Source organism: Aquarana catesbeiana, linkage group LG04 (assembly GCF_042186555.1).
Source record: "Aquarana catesbeiana isolate 2022-GZ linkage group LG04, ASM4218655v1, whole genome shotgun sequence".
NCBI classification, from domain to species: domain Eukaryota; kingdom Metazoa; phylum Chordata; class Amphibia; order Anura; family Ranidae; genus Aquarana; species Aquarana catesbeiana.
Genome location: NC_133327.1, coordinates 252,598,716 through 252,619,357, shown reverse-complemented (window position 1 = coordinate 252,619,357; position 20,642 = coordinate 252,598,716). Strand labels below are relative to the sequence as shown.

At 40.5% G+C, this 20,642-nt stretch overlaps 1 protein-coding gene across 6 annotated transcripts in view; it reads right to left on the bottom strand.

The window, feature by feature from the left end:
* FGF12 (fibroblast growth factor 12) overlaps window positions 1-20,642 on the bottom strand; it is a 648,489-nt gene that overhangs the window by 182,998 nt on the left and 444,849 nt on the right. For all 6 annotated transcript variants that reach the window (XM_073626389.1, XM_073626388.1, XM_073626387.1 and 3 more), the window contains one exon: window positions 15,950-16,053. In XM_073626389.1, coding sequence (XP_073482490.1) covers window positions 15,950-16,053 — 104 coding nt within the window. The remainder of the gene's footprint in view (window positions 1-15,949; window positions 16,054-20,642) is intronic.

Genomic DNA, 20,642 nt, shown 5'->3' with positions numbered 1-20,642 from the left:
TTCACTACTTGTGGAAGAGGTGGTATTGGCACCATAATTTAAACAGTGCAAGCAGCAAAGAACATATAAAGCAAGGTATTCCTCTGAGACTGAACAGTCTGTGTACAGCTCCCCTTCCCGCCTGTACAGAGGGTGCTCATATGACTAGAGTGTTCCTATCGAGGGAGGTAACTGACCCAGCAGATATTCGTATATTGGAAGTGAGGTCTGCCTGCCAAAATCGTCATCTACCAGAACGTTTCTCTTCAGCTTGCCACCAACTTCAACAGCAAATGCTTGTTGGATGAGATCTTAAATTGGTTGTTATGCCACTCAATAACCTTGCTACAATCCCCTCTGCTATATGAAATAATGTCCCCAGTGCATGTGTTTTTGTTTAAAATGCTGCTGTTTTCCCTCATTTCAGCACTCATGTGACCGGCCACCTCTCTCCACTCTCAATCTGGCAGCAAAGCGGATGAGGCTGGGAAACCCCTGCTGACGTCAGCCAGGAGCAGCAGAGGAGAGGAGGAGAGAGGTGGCTGGTCACATGAGGGCTGATCAGTGCTCTAAAATAAGGTACACAACTGCATTTAAAAAAAAAAAAAAAAACATGCACTGGGGACATTATTTCATATAGCAGAGGGAATTGTAGCAATGTTTTTGCATTATGATAGCAGCAAGAAGAGGGGGGTGCTGGGGAGTGGACAGAGCTGACAGGCAGGGAGGGGAGGGGTGAGAGCAGGGAGGAGAGCTGCGGATGACGGAGGCACGTAAACAGACCACAGTGTCAGGGCTCAGCAGCCATGATAAACCATGGTCAGTTTACAGGGGGGGGGAGGGCATAGCCTGGCAGGATCAGCCAGGTATTTTAGGTTATACAGGGGGCAAAATTACACAGGACAAGCACTGTGCTATATAACCTGCTTTAAGGGAACAGGATCCATTTTTTTTTACATTTTTACATCCTACAGGCAAAAACACAAACTTGTTAAATTACTAGATTTTGTATATTTTTGAAAACCCTTGGATTTGAAGCATCAGTTTCTCAATATGTAAGTATGAATCCATTTCCTGATCTGGCTATTTTTATGTGTATGGGTAGCTGAAGGCACACAGTCACTGTTGGCAAAGGCATGAACAATCTGATAGGATAGATAATCTGCTTCAATATTCTGTCACTGGCAAAAGCCTCTCCCCGTTCTTCTCTTTTAATATAAATACATTTTACACCTAGCTTTAGTAAGACAAAATCTGTAATATATCTGGTATACTGATACAGTGATAGCCAGGCGGAGAGGACAGATCTACAAATACATGGTCAGTACATGATTAAAAATCATTTTATGTCACCTAGAAAAGTTTGCAAACCTATTCTACAATGCATTTTCTAACAAGGTTACAAATAATGTCAAACATCTTAAGTCCTGTCACGGTATGAGAACTTTTATGTGTGTGAATAACAGATACCTTTTCATACTGGATAAACTTACATTTAGGCTTAATGGTCCTTTAAAATATAACATCAAATGCTTGCTCTGTGTCAGTGTCTATCTGACTGTTAGAGATGATGCAGTGAAAAAAGAGCTTTCATCTAGCCAAAGATCTGGGGAAAAATATAACCTACAAATATATAACAGTTTCTTTTTATAACTGAGGGTCTCTGGGCAATTTTAATGAACAGACCAGACCCACAGAAGAGGGTGCGGGGGAGCTGTTTTTTAGAAAAGAAATTACAAACCCTGAGCAAAGGTCTAATTCATTCAATATATAAAAACCCATATCAGCATTAAGATAACTTTATTATATCCAAATGGTAGTGTTTTAAAATAAGGAGATGCAGAAGTCAATAAATATATTTAAATGGGAGAACCAGCCGATATAGCTATACGACAGGCCTCACAATGTTGCAGGTAATGAGCATGCATGTTAATATGCGCTGCATAACAGTGACTTATACATTTAAATGTGCTGCCTTACACACCAAAAAAGGTGTATGTAGTTTTGGCAAGGAGCATTGCGATGCCATTAAAAAATGAAAAGCACACCAGCGCAGAAAAAACTATGTTTTGCATGTTAGTGCACTGTGGTGCCATTCATTCTTACTGGCACCCCCAACATCATCAGACATGTGTTGCACAACACAATGCATGCATTTGTAGTGCACCTTACCACAGTGCAACAGTGTGAACCAAGCCTTACTGTACCTGGTTGCCACTATTCCTTCATGTTGAGTAATATCCTTATACACGAATAGAGCAGAGAAAGTTCTTGAATTCTGCATCAGCCAACCTTCTTTTCCCTCCTTCATACCTACTAACCCGAGCCAGACCTCACTTTTAGACACCCAAACAACACCACTGATGACCACCTTAAAGTGAAACTAAACTCTCTCAATCAATACCAATATTAACTATTTTTTAATCCTTATGCTGCTAGCCTTAGCAAATAGAAAAAAAAGTTATATTTACTTGTTTTAAACTTCTTTTTTTTTTTTTTTACATTTCTTCAGTTGATTTCTAGTTTCTGGCCTTGGTAAAAATGATGTCATATATCCAAGGAGTCTTCATTGGCATTTTTTTTTTTATCTGGAGGGGTTAATGAGGGGCTTTCTTGGACAAGCACACCCTCCTGCCTGCATGCCTGGGCTAAGGGCAGATGATTTCCAAGAAGTAAATGCTACATGATCATCTGTTCTTACTCAAGATGACCACGGCTAAAAATGCTAGTAATTTCTCAACATAATAAAGCATGGAGACATGGATGGATGGGCCAGTTTTCTTTGAATACTAAAAATGAACTAAATAGCTTTTTAGTTTGTGGTGCTCAGATACAAGTAAGTTCTCCTTTAATACAGAAAATATTCTTGTTATACTGGTTCTAACCTGGCTTGCTTATATGGGATGACTGTACTTCTACATACAGAACATGGTTTTGCACAGAGCAGCCTTATCCTCCTCCTCCTGGGTTCTCCTGTTTTTTGAGTCCCTCAGCAAGTGGTGGGTACTCATCTGGGCTTGCTCCTGAGCCACACTGTGTGCATCATACACCTGCGCCCTTGCTCCCTTGTCACTCAATTTGATTGACAGCAACAGGAGCCAATGGCTGCGATCACTGAGTTCATTGAGGAGGGAGAGAGTAATGAGAACCACTGCTCTCGGGCACAGTGCTGGATCAAGATCGGTCTCAGGTAAGTATTCAGTGGGGCAGAGGGGGAGCTGTACCTAAAAATTTTACCTTAATGCAGAGATTGTATTGGTAAAAAAAAAAAATAATAAAAAAAAAAAAAACCTTTAGCCTTTACAACCACTTTAAAGAAAGTGCATAGTGGATTTCTTGGTTCATCTTATGAGCCCACGCAGTCAGTCAGGAAGCAGACTTAACGCCTCAGTAAGATAAATGATTTAATTCCTCAGTGTTACCTGGTGTTTTAACACATATGTACAAAAATACCAAAGCTATTTTCCCCTCCTTTTTTTCGCACATGGTCTGCGTTCACAGTGCATACAATCATAGGATGCTTCCTTGTTGCCAGCAGTAGTCTAGTAAAGATTAATATAGCAGTAAAAAATAAATATCTCTCCAGCAAATCTAATAAACTGATTTTCCTAAATCCTGTTTTTTACTCCCATTGTTGTATGGTTTAACCCACAGGGATGGAAGATTCTTCTGAGGCTTTACTCAGCACTCAAATAAAACCCTTTGTGTTACTAACCGAGTCTGTTATCAGGCGTCTTCCATATTATATAACAATGTCGTTATACCAGTCTGCATCCACCAATTAAAGATAATGATTTAATAATACAAAGTTAAAAAGTGATTCTAAAGGTTTTTTTTTTTTTTTCAATAAAAAACATGTTATACTTACCTGCTCTGTGTAATGGTTTTGCACAGAGCAGCCCCCATCCATGGGCATCCGCAGAATTTTTTTCAAGGGGGGGGGCATCATTTTAGGTCATCCATGCGCTGCCCCTTTTTGACAACTGTATGTAGTACAGTCCCTAGGATAAGTAATGGATAATGGCCGATAGGCCCTCTTATCAGACCCAGCGAAACTACAGCAGTGATCCTGCCGTCTGGGCGATCGCTCACTCTGGGTTCCCAGAGGGTGACTCTGGTCAGTAGTGTAGCATGTCTGTACCCTGGCAGTGGCTCAGTCTTTTTCTCTCTGGTGGCACTGGGCAGCGTGGCTCTCTCTCTGGTGGCGCTGAGCAGAGTGGCTCTCTATGGTGGTGCTGGGCAAAGTGACTCTCTCTTTGGGGGCCCTGGGTAGCGTGGCTCTCTCTCTGGTGGCGTTGGGCAGCGTGACTCTCTCTCTGGCTTCCGCCCAGCACTCCTCTTGCTTTGTCCCGTAGCACTCACTCCCTCAGCTTTTTTCCAGGCTGCAGTCTCTCAATCGCTCTCTTGATCGAGCTGTAGACTCCTCCCTGTGGAAAATGGAGCCCCCAATGTTCGGGACTACATGTCCCATGATGCTCTCCTCTCCTAGTCTCCTTTGATTGGCCCTCAGTTATGGCCAATGGGGAAGGAACGGAGCGGGCAGGAAGCTGGGCAGCGAACCTAGTGAGAGCCGCCATCTCTTCTCCCTGACAGGAGAAAGGGGGGTGAGTGGTGGAAACCTCTGACAGCCTGCAGCTCGCCTTTCTCCTGTCACAGCGGTGCCGAGTTCTCTGCTAGTCTGAGCAGAGAAAAGAGCCTGCACTCACACTACACTGATGGGGGGACTTGACAGCACCTTGATGGTGTCACCTGACTGGTGGGTGGCACCCGGGTGTGGGCTGCTCGCGTCCCCATAGCGACGCCACTATGCTGAATATGCTAAGGTAAAAAAACCTTGTGCCTTTAGAACCACTTTAAAAGAAAATGAATAATTAAATTTTTAAATAACTGTATCAATGTCTACATTAATTTTGTACCACTTTAAAAAGACTCTAGAGCTCATTCCCATTGTAACTTTTTGGCAAGACGCTATGCGGAAATATGTATTGCCTTGTATTTTCACAAGCACTGTGTTTCAAACTCAGGGCAATGCATCCAAATGCATCAATCTCTGAGCACAATGCAGTATGTGAGTGGGGATAGCTTTAAGAAATACAGTATAGGTACAGCCTATTTCTTAAATAAAATTGCAGCTTTGATTTTACAATTTTATATTTTTTTAGGGGTAAGCCAACACACCAGCATTCACTCGTAACTGATACACCACTTTGGGTGGACCCACCTTTAAAACTCAACTAATGTTATAAATACTAAAAAAGAAATTCCATACAAAGCATATTTTAAACCAAAAGCAAATATGTAATATGTTGAAGCTTACTAAAGCTTTAGGCTGGGTTCACATTGTTGCGAATTGGGATTTGGGTTTCCCCGCATCCAACTGACATGACAGGAGACTGCTCGGCTCTCTATGGAGCTGGTTCTTACATCTCTGGAGTGGCTGCAGAGTAGATTACACAAATGTAAACCCATCCTTAAAGTGTTACTAAACCCAGGACCCTGCATTCACTGTATCTGGTCTCCCACAGTACACAGAACATGGAAATGCAATTATTTTAGTAAATATAAACTGCTAAATACCTTTTCTCATCAGCAGTATATACCAGTCTTATGACTTCTTTGAGTGCCTGGTTAAAGTTTGTAGGAGGAGTTTTCATTCTATTCTGACTGTCCTATGAGGCTGCATGACTCCTGACCCTCTGTCTGGATAGTGCTGATTGGCCCTGTACTGATTACATGCAGCCTCCCAAGAAAAAAAAATCTCTAGCAATACACACAAAATTGAGCATGTGCAGAGTGCCCGCAAAGCTCTGTTCTATCAGGAGGTAGATTGGGAACTGTGGAAGAAGGGGGAGATCAGAAAGGACAGGATCAAACAGCCTTTTTACACAATACACAGGATTAACCCCTTAGGTTCCACAGTGAGTATAACAAACATGCTTTACTGCATATACAGACTGATTTTACTGTTGTGGGTTTAGTAACACTTCAGTGTTTAGTCAGTTTCCTTTCACCTGGTGATCTGGCCAGTAATTCTGTTATTTTTCAAATTCCTTTATCAGACCAAGCTGTCCAGACATAGTAGCAGTTAGACGGTTGAGACAAACCATCTAACACTGACAGGGGTGCTTACAATGGTTATTTATGTAAAACACATATTCCGAAGGAACATACAACTATTGCTGTAATTAATTAAAAAGTGTTAGTTTGGTTTCAATTTCTTAGTCAAGTTCATTTAAAATTGCTATTGCATGTAACACTATCCTCTCCACAGGTTGAAAATGCTGTTGTCCAAGGGTGGCTTCATTGCTCCTCAATAGAGCAGAGCCACCCTAGGACTGACCGGCTGGATCACCATAAATAAATCAAAAAGCTAAACACACAGGGATACAGATGTGACAACTAAACTATTACACCTATAAAAATCATTTCATTTGTGTTTAGCAAGCATTATGATACACACAACCCAGCAACAAAGTACAGTGCCCTGAAAAACGTGTTCATTTTGTCATGTTACAACCGAAAACGTAAATGTATTTTATTGGGATTTTATGTGATAGACCAACAGAAAGTGTTACATAATTGTGAAGTGGAAGGAAAATGATAAAATGGTTTTCAAAATGTTTTACAAATAAATATGTAAAAAGTGTGGTGTGCATTTGTATTCAGCCCCCCTGAGTCAATACTTTGTAGAACCACCTTTCTCTGCAATTACAGCTAGAAGTCTCTTTGGGGATGTCTCTACCAGATTTGCACATCTAGAGAGTGACATTTTTGCCCATTCTTCTTTGTAAAATAGCTCAAGCTCTGTCAGATTGGATGGAGAGCGTCTGTGAACAGCAATTTTCAAGTCTTGTCACAGATTCTCAGTTGGATTTAGGTCTGGACTTTGACTGGGCCATTCACACACATGAATATGCTTTCATCTAAACCAGTGGTCATCAACCCTGTCCTCAGGGCCCACCAACAAGCCAGGTTTTATGTATTACCTTGGGGAGATGCAAACTAGAATACTACAATTACTGAGCAGCAAATGATATCACCTGTGATGTATTTCAGTTATCTTGCAAACCTGGCCTGTCAGTGGGCCTTGAGGACAGGGTTGATGACCACTGATCTAAACCATTACATTGTAACTCTGGCTGTATGTTTAGGGTAGTTGTCCTGCTGGAAGGTGAACCTTTGCCCAATCTCTGGTCTTTTGCAGACTCTAACAGGTTTTCTTCTAAGATTGCCCTGTATTTGGCTACATCCATCTTCCCATCAACTCTGACCAGCTTCCCTGTCACTGCTGAAGAAAAGCATCCCACAACATGATGCTGCCACCACCATGTTTCACAGTGGGGATGGTGTGTTCAGGGTGATGTGCTGTTTTAGTTTTCTACCACACATAGCATTTTGCTTTTAGGCCATATGTTCAATTTTGGTCTCATCTGACCAGAGCAACTTTTCCACATGTTTGTGTCCCCCACATGGCTTCTCGCAAACTGCAAATGGGACTTCTTATGGCTTTCTTTCAACAATGGCTTTCTTCTTGCCACTCTTCCATAAAGGCCAGATTTGTGGAGTGCACTACTAATAGTTGTCCTGTGGACAGATTCTCCCACCTGAGCTGTGGATCTCTGCAGCTCCTCCAGAGTTACCATGGTGGGCCTCTTGGCTGCTTCTCTGATTAATGCTCTCCTTTCCCTGCCTGTCAGTTTAGGTGGATAGTCATGTCTTGGTAGGTTTGCAGTTGTGCCATACTCATTCCATTTTTGGATGATGGATTGAACAGTGCTCTGTGAGATGTTCAAAGCTTGGGTTATTCTTTAATAACCTAACCCTGCCTTAACCACTAGACGACCAGCCGCCGCAGTTACACTGTGGAAGGTTGGCTCTCCTGGGCAAATCACCGTAGCTATATGTCGGCAACTTTAAGAGCACTAGGGAGCACACCCGCGATGGCAGAGCCGATGCGTGTACCTGGCGGCCGCGATATCCGCCAGGCACCCACGATCGCTCCTGACAGACACAGAATGGAGATCTGTCAATGTAAAGAGACAGATCTCTGTTCTGTCAGGGGAGAGGAGACAGATCTGTTGTTCATACTAAGTATGAACAATTAATCTTTCTCCTCCTCCAGGCAGTCCCATCCCCCCACAGTTAGAATCACTCCCTAGGACACACATTTAACCCCTTGATCGCCCCCTAGTGTTAACCCCTTCCCTGCCAATGACATTTATACAATAACCAGTGGCTATTTTTAGCTCTGATCGCTGTATAAATGTCAGTGGTCCCAAAAAAGTGTCAAAAGTGTCCGATCTGTCCGCTGCAATGTCGCAGTCCCAATAAAAATCAAAGATCGCCGCCATTACTAGTAAAACAATAATGAATAATAAAAATGCCATAAATCTATCCCCTATTTTGTAGACACTATAACTTTTGCGCAAACCAATTAATATACGATTATTGGGGTTTTTTTTACCAAAAATATGTAGAAGAATACATATCGGCCTAAACTGAGGAAGACATTTGTGTTTTTATTTTTTTTAGGGAGGATATTTATTATAGCAAAAAGTAAAAAATATTGCTTTTTTTTCAAAATTGTCATTCTTTTTTGTTTATAGCTCAAAAAATAAAAACCACAGAGGTGATCAAATACCACCAAAATAAAGCTCTATTTGTGGGAAAAAAAAGGACGTCAATTTTGTTTGGGTACAGCATCGCACGACCGCGCAATTGTCAGTTAAAGCGACGAGTGCCGTATCGCAAAAAATGGCCTGGTCATTAAGGGGGCAAATCCTTCTTGGGCTGAAGTGGTTAAACTTCGGCACAACTTTATCCCTGACCTGTCTGGTGTGTTCCTTGGCCTTTATGATGCTGTTTGTTCACTAAGGTTCGCAAAACCTTCACTAAGGTACTTTTTCAAGGCACTGTATATAGCCAGGAGGGTTGAAGCTCTTGCAGCATCCTGTCTCCATCAGCAACACACATTGAAGGTTCCCTTTGCTCTCCCCCTCCTATAAGCTGCTCTAAACACTTACTTCCTCATCTTTCAGTGTGAAATATATTAAGAAGAAGCTCTGCAGCGTGTGGAATATATAAGGACGCAGCCATGCAGCATCTTGTCTCCAGCAGCACCACACACTGAAGGCTCTCTTTGCTCTCCCCCTCCTCTATACAGTAAACACCTACTGCTTCATCATCCAACGTGTGAAACTAATTAGGATGACAACACAGTGCAATGCAGCAGATCCTGACTAGCTCAATGTGCTGGCACTCCCTCTCTTAGCCTGAACTCTGGTGTGCAGGGTATTAAGAGCAGTTCATAAAAAGGAATATTAGCTTTTAACTGTTCATTTTCATCCTACCTAAATCATTATGGAAGCATATGGCAGTGGAATTGATTCACTAAAGTAGTAGAGACTGTTCACTGAGCTATGGCAATGTTTTCTTTGTATAGTGAATTTTATACTGAGCTTGGTCATCAGTGTAAAGCTGTGCTGACATTAATCACTTCAATCACAAGCAAAGAAAAAAAATGTACAGTAAAACCTTGGATTGCGAGCATAATTAGTTCCAGAAACATGTAATCCAAAGCACTTGTATATCAAAGCAAATCTCCCTATAAGAAATAATGGGAACTCAGATGATTCATTCCACAACCATTTATTCATAAATCTTTCCGTTTATAGTCCATATAAAAAGATTATAGCAATGTGATAGGTGGTATAACCATAAAATGTTCATCCACAAATAGCCACCTCCACAAGGGGATTACAAGCAAAATCAAGCACTAGATACAGAGTAAAAAAGAGGAGAGGCACCTCTAAGTGTAGCAATATGGTTACATTTAATGAAGGTGTAACATTTAGCAACTCACATGGTTGATGATTAGAAGGAGCACATGGCACAGGCATCCAAGGTAAAGCTGTCCACATCCCCCGCACCGCCGGCTCTCACCGCTGTCAGTCTGTAATTGTGACCGGGAAGACTACCCTGCAGTAGAGCGTTCTGAAAGTGAGGCTTGAAGCGCTCGTGGAGCACAGTGTGGAAGGGATGACGTCGATGGTGGTGTGGAGGATGGTCAGCTTTACCCCGGATGCCTGCATACTTAGATGTGCCTGTTTTAATCATCAACCATGTGAGTTGCTAAATGTTGTACCTTCATTAAATGTAACCATATTGCTATACTTAGAGGCTCCTCTCTTCTCTTTTATACTCAGTTGTGACATGGCACTACTTGTATATCAAGACATCGCTTGTATATAAAGTTAAAAAATGTTGCTTGTCTTGCAAAACGCTCTCAAACCAAGTTACTCTCAAACCAAAGTTTTGCTGTATCATGTATCTTTTTTCTTGCACGTGATTTCATTTTGTTATTTTTATTTTTTTATCATTATTTTATTATCATTCACCGTATTTACTAAGCTCAGTGACTATTCTATTTGCATGTAAGTAAATAGTTTTGGATCCCTTTGTAAATCAACCCCAATGTGTTCCTGGAATCAAACAACTTTACCATACAATGTGTTATGCCCTCTGGCATTCTCTTTTATTACTGTACACAGAATGAGCACATTGATTTTATTTGTAAGCATGTAGCTCAAACTGAAATGCCAAACAGAACCCAAACCTACACAACCTAAAAGGGCTAATTTAAATAAAGTGGATCTCAGGGAGAAAGTTGTTTTTTTTTGTGATCGGTTCAAAAATGTATGTGTAACATTTTGTCAGCTATGCCTGGATGGTGGCTGGGGATGCTACAAATGTTTTATTCCTGCCAAATACCAGTATCAGCTGTGAGTTTCTGCTGCCCAGATTTATAGTTCTGGCTAGTGTACAGTAAGAGTTCTTTCACACTGCAGTCGCGGTTGAGCTAGCGGTAAAGAGCTATGTCGTTTTAGTAGTGTTTTTCATCCACTAGCAGGGTGCTTTTGACACCCGCTAGCGGCCGAAGAAAGGTTTAATAGCCCCCATGTAGCACCGCTGCCGAAGCGTTTTGCAGGCTCTTCGGCAGCAGTTCCCATTCATTTCAATGGGCCCCAAAGATGCTGCTTGCGGGACTGGTTTTAACGTCCTGCCAGCACACCGCCCTAGTGTGAAAGCACTCGGGCTTTCACAATGGGGCTGCAGGGGAGGCATTTTTCAGGTCATTTAAAGGCACTATTTTTAGCCCTTTAGCGCCTGAAAATGCCTCAGTGTGAAAGGGGTCTAAAGAAAAGAGTTGCTTTGCTCTCCCTCTTATGCTCTCCTCATCTATTCACCAAAAGTCTTACATTCTTTCCACTGAATACAAGGCATTCTGTGGGTGGCAGAGAGGAGATCCCATGGTAAAGCACTGTGATTACACATATTTCTGTTTTGTAACAGACATTGGGGGTAGAGCCTATGGCTACACCACCCTGATTGTGCCTGATCTCGTCTGATCTCAGAAGCTAAGCAGAGTTGGGCCTAGTTAGTACTTGAAGGGAGACATTGGGGGTAAGATTTTTGTGATTCATAGGATTATTTCTTTTGACTATTTAATTTTATCATTCTAGTTTTGGGTTTGTGAGCACTGCACTTGTTACTGACAAAACGTGGAAAATTCACTGACAGAGCACATTCTTTTACTGACAACCTGAAAAAACAGTATAAACACAATATGGAAACACTGACTATACCCATAACAAGCAATTTCCCCTGATTTACACTTAAAAATTCAACACAGTAAGACAAATTATCAGCCCTGATATTTACAGACAGATGTAAAAATCACAGATTTTTATAAATAGTTTGTAAATTTACTGACAGCTGGCAACCCTGCCTAGATTCCGTGGTTTGCCCAACCCTTCTCTCCTCTCATCCACAAATAAATAAATATAAATAGGTTTAATGCATGAGTAAAATTGAGACTTCTCATTTACCCCAAATTTCATAGAAAATCACGAACTTTCAATGACATCTGAGTTTTTGGAGGTTTTTAGGGGTGATGTGAGCTTTAAATTGTTCCAAAGGTGGTTTTAAGGGTGCAATGAGCTGAGGGTAATGGGAACTTTAATTTACTCTAGACCTGTTTTTTTTTGCCCGAAAACAGCACCTAAATAGCCTCAATATTTTTTTCTTGTTACTAAATAAAGGAAAAACAGATAGTGAAGAAAAAGCAAAATGAAAAAGTGACACAAGTGACACATAGACAAAGTGCAAAAAAGGGGGGGAATAAATGAAACAAATAAACAAAAACATAGAACACAGAATTAAACAAACTAAACTGTCTGAAATACACCCTGATGCCCTAAATTACCCTAAATATGCCAAATTAAAAAAGGACAAAACGAGAATAGCTCAAGAACAAATATATGAAATATATGTATTTAGGCAAAGAGAAGGTATATAACAAATAAAAAACAAGCCATTTCTTGTAAGAGAGCAATCTTATTAAAAAGGTGTAAGAGCAGAAGCCTAAAGAATGCATAAAGAATATTGCATGTAAATATTGTGCAAGCACAAACAAGCAATGCTTTAAAATGTACTTTAATTTCCAATAACTGGTATTTAGTAAGAACATTATTTTTGATTCCTTATGCTCTTACCCTAAAGGCTCCAAAGCAGAGCTGAAATATTGGGAATAGCAACAGCATAGAGCCATCTTGCTTGTCTCTTATAAATATAGATAAAAGCACATTGTCATAACAAATGTAAGATTTTCAAACAATGTAACTTTTAAAATGCTGATTAAATCTACAATGTTTAATTAACCAAATGTCGGTGTATTGACTATAGGCCACAATTCAAAGAGGTTAATATTCACTACACAGAAGGAACAGAAGATAAAATCAACATGGTGCCAAAACCCCAGAGCTATATATTGGCAGAACCTTTGTGATCAGTGTGGTAGACATCAACTCTAAATCATACTGTGATGGAAATAAAGGGGAACCACAGAAGAATAGCCACAATCCTGATTTTCAAAGATATAATAAAAGCTCCTGTTTGAACAGATTGGTGTGCTTTAAGTCAGGGTTGGATTTCTTCTTCAGAACCAAGTTTGTGCTACCAGGCTTGGGCTTTTTTTTCTCCCGGGTCCCTCAAGAGACTAGAGAATGGACTTTAAAATTGCTGACCTCTATCACAAAAGGTCATAAACTATTTCCATCTGTCAACGATAGTCTGCATTATGTACCCCCAGCCTATAATCTATCCAATGAAATATAGAAATGTGTGAAATGATCCAGCCAGTTCAGCTTATTTGCTGAATCTAGTTTACTAGAAGACGCTTTACCTGTTCACCACAGTATAAGAAGAGTTGAAAATATAAAGACACCTCATTTACCACAAGATCCTTAAAGAAATAAAGCATTTCCAGGTGTTTGTCACGCACCACATCTCCTCTAATAAATGCTCAAAGGATATTATGGGGGGAGAAAGCTCTCCTAATTTTTGGTTTGGGGCTTCTAGATTCAGAGTGATTACATATCATAAAGATTTGTTATATACTAGATTATGGGATTCTGTGAGACTCCCATGGTCCAGCTCCCAGATGGGTATATAAATTGATTAGCATATACTAAACCTTTAAATGATTTTAACTCCAAAATCTTAGATTTTTTTTCTTCCGAAAACATTTTATTAATGAAAATAGGAATATCCAGCATGCAACAGCTTTGTGAGTATAGTAAATCATAAAGTCAATCGAAACTGTAGCATAAATAGAGTGTATCACAGAGCAGGTGACAGTTCTTATCATCCGTAAGGGAAGTTATGCAATAACTAAGACTATCCTAACGTACAGATAGGTCGATTGTTCAAAAGTAGGGTGTCTGAAGCCTCATTCTTGGGAAAAAGAAGAATGTGAAAATGCCTAAGGGGATCTTCAGGAGGGTAGAGCTGTTAACTGAGAGAGCATGAACCCTCTCGATCCTTATTATTTCCTGGAAACAAGGCTGGTCTGTTTTCAAAGAAATTTCAGCTTGTTTTTTTTTATTTAAGAGGTGACTCAAAAAAGGAAACTCGTAGACTTGTTTACATTAAAGTGGTGCTTGCGAGTTTAAAGTTTTCTTTGTGTCTGCTTTCTGCTCTGTGCTTGGTAAACTTTATTTGCATAATTGTAAGTCAATGGATTCCTTTACGTGTTCACCAGGGCAGGGAATACTAACATGTTCCAGCCATGGGTAGGCAAGCTGAACATACTTGTCCACACACATTTTCATACCACCTTACACAGTACTGAAAGTCTACAGCATCTTGATTGGGCCCCCACCAAAAAGCACTGAAAATGATTTGGGCTGGTATCGGCATAGCAGGGGGCCTGCTTACCACCAACCCTCATGTCATGGGGATTTCAATTTTTATGCTTCAGTTACAGTATTATATAACGTCTTCAGAAAGTCCAACATGTATAATCCAGTTGCAATTCACAATATATATTAAGATACATCAATCTTGTAATTAAAGGACAAAAGTCACTTAAATGTTACAGTTTTTAAATGCAAAGAACGTTGATATGATAACCTTAAGGTGATCATTGTTTATATTAAGCTAGATGATATAAGTGTGAGATGATTAGTAGATGCTTTTACATCTATTTTGATAAATCAAACCAGCTGTGTTGAAACTGCTTTAGAATCTAATGTTAAAATTGTTTAAATTCATTCTAAAGTTAATTTCTATATGTTTATGTGTGCTGGACATGACCAAACATCCACTAACCTAAACAGGCCACACACTAGTCAGATTTTATTCAGATTTATTTAGATTCCATCCATTTGATCAGGGGTCTCCAAACTTTCTAAGTAAAGGGCTAAGTACTGTCTTTCAGACTTTAGAGGGGTTGAACATTGCTGTGAGTTGGAGTAATAGTACCCCATCATTGGTTTAGTAGGAAGAATAGTGCCTCATCGTTGGTGTGGGTGGGGGAAGTAGTGTCTTGTATCAGAGAGAGAAATAGTGCCCCAAGAGCCGGAGAAAGGCAAACAGAGGGCTGCATCTGGCCCCTGGGCCACAGTTTGGAAGCCAATGTATTAGATTAAAAAAATTACTAATACCTATGTGGCTACTCATGCTAGATAATTGTAACACTTTTCTAATATCAGATCAAATCTGTGTGGAAAGCTTTAGCAGAACATTTGTTGCCTATGCAAATACAAAAGAAACCTGATAAATCTGATCCTTATGTGCATTAGGCTGGGTTGACAGCAACAGATGCATGCACGTTGTATTGTATTTTGAATTTTGCTGCGCTTAAAAATACAGCACATACATGACCATGCATCTGGTATGAACAGGGCCTAATACTGGGGAAGTAGACGAAGTAGAAAAGCTTGCTCAAGACTTGCTCATTAGGTGGACAAGAAATGCAAAAAACATGGAGGTAAAGGATATTACAAGCCTCATGCCACATTCCTCACCTGCGTGGTTCTCCATAAATGTTAAAGTCACTGGTACATAACCAGCCATTTCATGTTTCAATAATCCCATTTTGAATACTGGTAACTTATTTGCTTTTTACTTAACTATGAGTAATATGCTATACAGAAGAATGTCTTTATAAATAATAAATATTGATTTGAAAATAAATAAGGTTTATTGACTTGAAAGGACCAAAGGCCATATATTACAAATTGGTTCATGTAAAAGACTTAATACCATTAATGGAGAGATACACAAGGTTAGGTGATATAGCGTGGAATAAAATTTTCCAGTACTCAGCTAACTTCATGTCCAGTAATCTCATAAAAACCTAAAATAGCAGCACACATACACAATGGACCACACACATTTATGTCAGATATTTTAATTTCTGTGCAAATGATCGTGCACAGATGCAATTCTCAGTGCAATGAGCAGCTTTTGCACTAAACTATATAATTCCTTAGGGTTGCAAATTTATAGGGTTTTTTTCCCCTTTTTATTCTGTCAACATTTTTGTATACTGTATATTTATTTAGAATTTTGTACAAGTCCTGCTCACTTTAGACTAAAAGTTTAATAAAGAGCACACCAGACTTACTGAGCTGTAGAGAAAACCTTCACCATTCATGGCCGCGTAGAGTCCCGCCTTTACGCCTTGTATTGCAACCACCCGTAGACCCACAGGGATTAGATTGAAAAGGGCTGAATCAGATAAAAAGAAAATAAAAATAATGTTTTACACAATGATTTATTTTTATTACACATTATGCATAATAAATCTATCCTATATTTTTGTCAGAGTCTGATGCTTAAAAAATGGACCTTCACTTTCTAGATTGTATATTCTGCCCCCTTCATACTATATTGGGTGAAAAGTACCTTTCCCATAAGGCACTAGCTCCTATTGTCTCATTCCTCACCTACAAGAAAAACAGAAGAAGTCACACACACCTAGTGCATTACCAAAGATAATTTAATAATAAAAATGTTTTATATAAAAGTGGGTACTCACAAAATGCAACTGACAAAAGGCCATACAAACAATGCATTGACATGCACAGAACACGGGGTACAGCTGTACCCCGTGTTCTGCTCGGTCTGTGACCACCACCCCCATTACCTCCCACCTGCAGCCTCCTGGGTTTAAGTCACACATCCCGCAGCTTAACATTTTGGCATTGTACGAGACAGCGCTGGACACCATGAGCTGGTAAGTACCTGTTTTATAAAAGTCAGCAACTACAGTATTTGCAGGTGCCCATGTTGAAAATCAGATTGGCTTACTATATGTATTCTGTTGTCATAATGAATTTAATGAATAAAAGGTGACCCCATACAGATCAGTGCTCTATGGCCGGACATGCTATGATATATCATAAAACATAAAATGCAGGCGCTAAACCACAATAGTATATATCTTTTAAGAGTAGTCTTTAGTGCTTGTATCAGCCCAGCAGCTCAATAGGTAAAACACCAGGAGTGATGTGAAACAAGTCTTGATCCAAAATTCCAAATAAACAAGCGCTTGGGAGTATTCATCTAGAGTGTAATGTTACTGCACTTACTGTATAGGTTATATACCACTGTACCACAAAGTTTATGAACCCATAAAACTGTTTATTGTAGAACTGGACAAACTGTCTCTATACAAATCTATATGGTTAAAACACACACAAAATAAAACAGCCACAAGTGTGCATGATATGCCAAAGCAGTTCACAGAAAGCTCATGGTGTGAAATGACATCTAAGAAGAGTAGCTTACTTGGCCCCGGACTAAAGATGGTGGCATGCCGGTACTCCCATCTTCATTTTGAAGTTACCAGTCATGGCTTCTCCCTCTCCACCGCAGTTTCTGGCATGTCACCATCTTCAGTTCAGGGCCAAGTAAGCTACTCTTCTTTTGGATGTCATTTCACACCATAGGCTGTTAACTGCTTTGGCATATTATGCATGCTTGTGGCTGTTGTGCATTTTAATTACTGTATATTTATTTGTATAAAGACTGTTTTGCCTGATTCTACAATAAACAGTTTTATGGGTTCATGAACATTGTGGTACAGTGGCATATAATTGGAATCTATACAATAAGTGCAGTGACATTCCACTCTGGATGAGTACTCCTAAGCGTTTGCTTATCTGGAATTTTGGATCAAGACATGCTATGATATGCAGCCAGTAACCTTAATAGGAGAGATAAACAAACCGGCATATACAGTATCTCACAAAAGTGAGTACACCCCTCACATTTTTGTAAATATTTTATTATATCTTTTCATGTGACAACACTGAAGAAATGACACTTTGCTACAATGTAAAGTAGTGAGAGCACACCTTGTATAACAGTGTAAATTTGCTGTCCCCTTAAAAAAACTCAACACACAGCCATTAATGTCTAAACCGCTGGCAACAAAAGTGAGTACACCCCTAAGTGAAAATGTCCAAATTGGGCCCAATTAGCCATTTTCCCTCCCCGGTGTCATGTGACTTGTTAGTGTTACAAGGTCTCAGATGTGAATAGGGAGGAGGTGTGTAAAATTTGGTGTTATCGCTCTCACTCTCTCATACTGGTCACTGGAAGTTCAACATGGCACCTCATGGCAAAGAACTCTCTGAGGATCTGAAAAAAAACAATTGTTGCTCTACATAAAGATGACCTAGGCTATAAGAAGATTGCCAAGACCCTGAAACTGAGCTGCAGCATGGTGGCCAAGACCATACAGCGATTTACCAGGACAGGTTCCACTCAGAACAGGCCTCGCCATGGTTGACCAAAAAAGTTTAGTGCACGTGCTCAGCATCATATCCAGAGGCTGTCTTTGGGAAATAGACGTATGAGTGCTGCCAGTATTGCTGCAGAGGTTGAAGGGGTGGGGGGGTCAGGTCAGTCTGTCAGTGCTCAGACCATATGCCGCACACTGCATCAAATTGGTCTGCATGGCTGTCGTATCAGAAGGAAGCCTCTTCTAAAGATGATGCACAAGAAAGCCTGCAAACAGTATGCTGAAGACAAGAAGACTAAGGACATGGATTACTGGAACCATGTTCTGTGGTCTGATGAGACCAAGATAAACTTATTTGGTTCAGATGGTGTCAAGCGTGTGTGGCGGCAACAAGGTGAGGAGTACAAAGACAAGTGGGTCTTACCTACAGTCAAGCATGGTGGTGGGAGTGTCATGGTCTGGGGCTGCATGAGTGCTACCGGCATTGGGGAGCTACAGTTCATTGAGAGAACCAACATGTACTGTGAAATACAGAAGCAGAGCATGATCCCCTCCCTTTGGAGACTGGGCCGCAGGAAGGTATTCCAACATGATAACAACCCCAAAAACACCTTCAAGACGACCACTGCCTTGCTAAAGAAGCTGAGGGTAAAGGTAATGGACTGGTCAAGCATGTCTCCAGACCTAAACCCTATTGAGCATCTGTGGGACATCCTCAAAAGGAAGGTGGAGGAAGGTCTCTAACATCCATCAGCTCCGTGATGTCATCATGGAGGAGTGGAAGAGGACTCCGGTAGCAACCTGTGAAGCTCTGGTGAACTCAATGCCCAAGAGGGTTAAGTCAGTGATGGAAAATAATGGTGGCCATACAAAATATTGACATTTTGGGCCCAATTTGGACATTTTCACTTAGGGGGTACTAACTTTTGTTGCCAGTGGTTTTGACATTAATGGCTGTGTGTTGCGTTATTTTGAGGGGACAGCAAATTTATATTGTTATACAAGCTGTACACTCACTACTTTACATTGTAGCAAAGTGTAATTTCTTCAGTGTTGTCATGTGAAAAAGATATAATAAAATAGTTACAAAAATGTGAGGGGTGTACTCACTTTTGTGAGCTACTGTAGGTTACCAGAATATTTACAGTTGTTGCAGCTCAATCCTATTGAACTTTATTAACCGTATATGCACAGCTAAAAGAATATTTTGCAACCTTTCAAGTAGAGAGCAACAGTCTAAGTCTACATGTACACTGAGTGTTTATCGACAAATGTCAGTGTTTTTGTGTGTCCGGGAGGTACAGTTACAGTGTTCAGCCCAGCTGCCTGCAGCCTGTCAAAATTTTTGGTAGGCTGAAGTACTCTGCGGTTGGATGTGGCTAGACGCTGTCCTGAGTGTTACGTGTGTTTTGTGGCTTATGTCATCAGGGCCATATGCCTTGCATGCAGAATACTTGCATTTTGGGCATACATCCCTGAATGTATACAGCCCTAAATGAGTACCATTCAGTAAAGCATCCAACTGCAGCGTATTTCAATCTGATTTTAGCAGGCTGCAGGCCAATGCCTGTACCTTCCAGGCACAGAAAAATGCACAGGGGCTAAATGCCCAGTGTGCATGAGGCCTAAATTCTCCCTGTTAATTAAACGTGACAAGACAAGAATTTAATTTCAGTGCTTAGGTACCAACACTGCTTACAATCTTTCTGGATATGCTGAATAAAATGGTTCCCATACACTGCTGTCCATTCCTAGTTTTTGAGTCGTAGGTACCTTAGAACCATATGCATTTTCTTTTTTTTTTTTTTTTTTTTTGCAATAATAGAGTACTCACATAATAGAATTATACATTGCCTTCTTCCATTTTGTAATCATATTACATGACAACATTTTTCCATAACATGAGCAAAACATTTTAACCACTTCCCGACCGGCGCACGCCGATGTATGTCGGCAGAATGGCACGGCTGGGCAAATGGACTTACAGGTAAGTCCATTTGAATTCCCCACCGTGCCATTGCCTGCGCGCCGCCGGCGGGTCGCGGGTCCCGCGGACTTGATCGCCGCGGGGATACCTGCGATCGCCTCACGGAGAGGACAAATGGGGAGATGCTGATGTAAACAGCATCTCCCCGTTCTGCCTAGTGACAAGTGTCACTGATCTCTGCTCCCTGTCATCGGGAGCAGTGATCAGCATAGTGGCACACACAGCCCATCCCCCCTACAGTTAGAATCACTCCCCTAGGACATACTTAACCCCTGGCCGCCCCCTAGTGGTTAATCCCTTCACTGCCAGTGTCATTTACACAGTAATCAGTGTATTTTTAATCGCACTGATCGCTGTATAAATGACAATGGTCCCAAAAATGTGTCAAAAATGTCCGACATGTCTGCCATAACCTCGCAGTTACAATAAAAATCGCTGATCGTCGCCATTACTAGTTAAAAAAATAAATTATTAATAAAAATGCCATAAAACTATCCCCTATTTTGTAAACGCTATAACTTTTGCGCAAACCAATCAATAAATGATTATTGCGATTTTTTTTTAACCAAAAATATGTAGAAA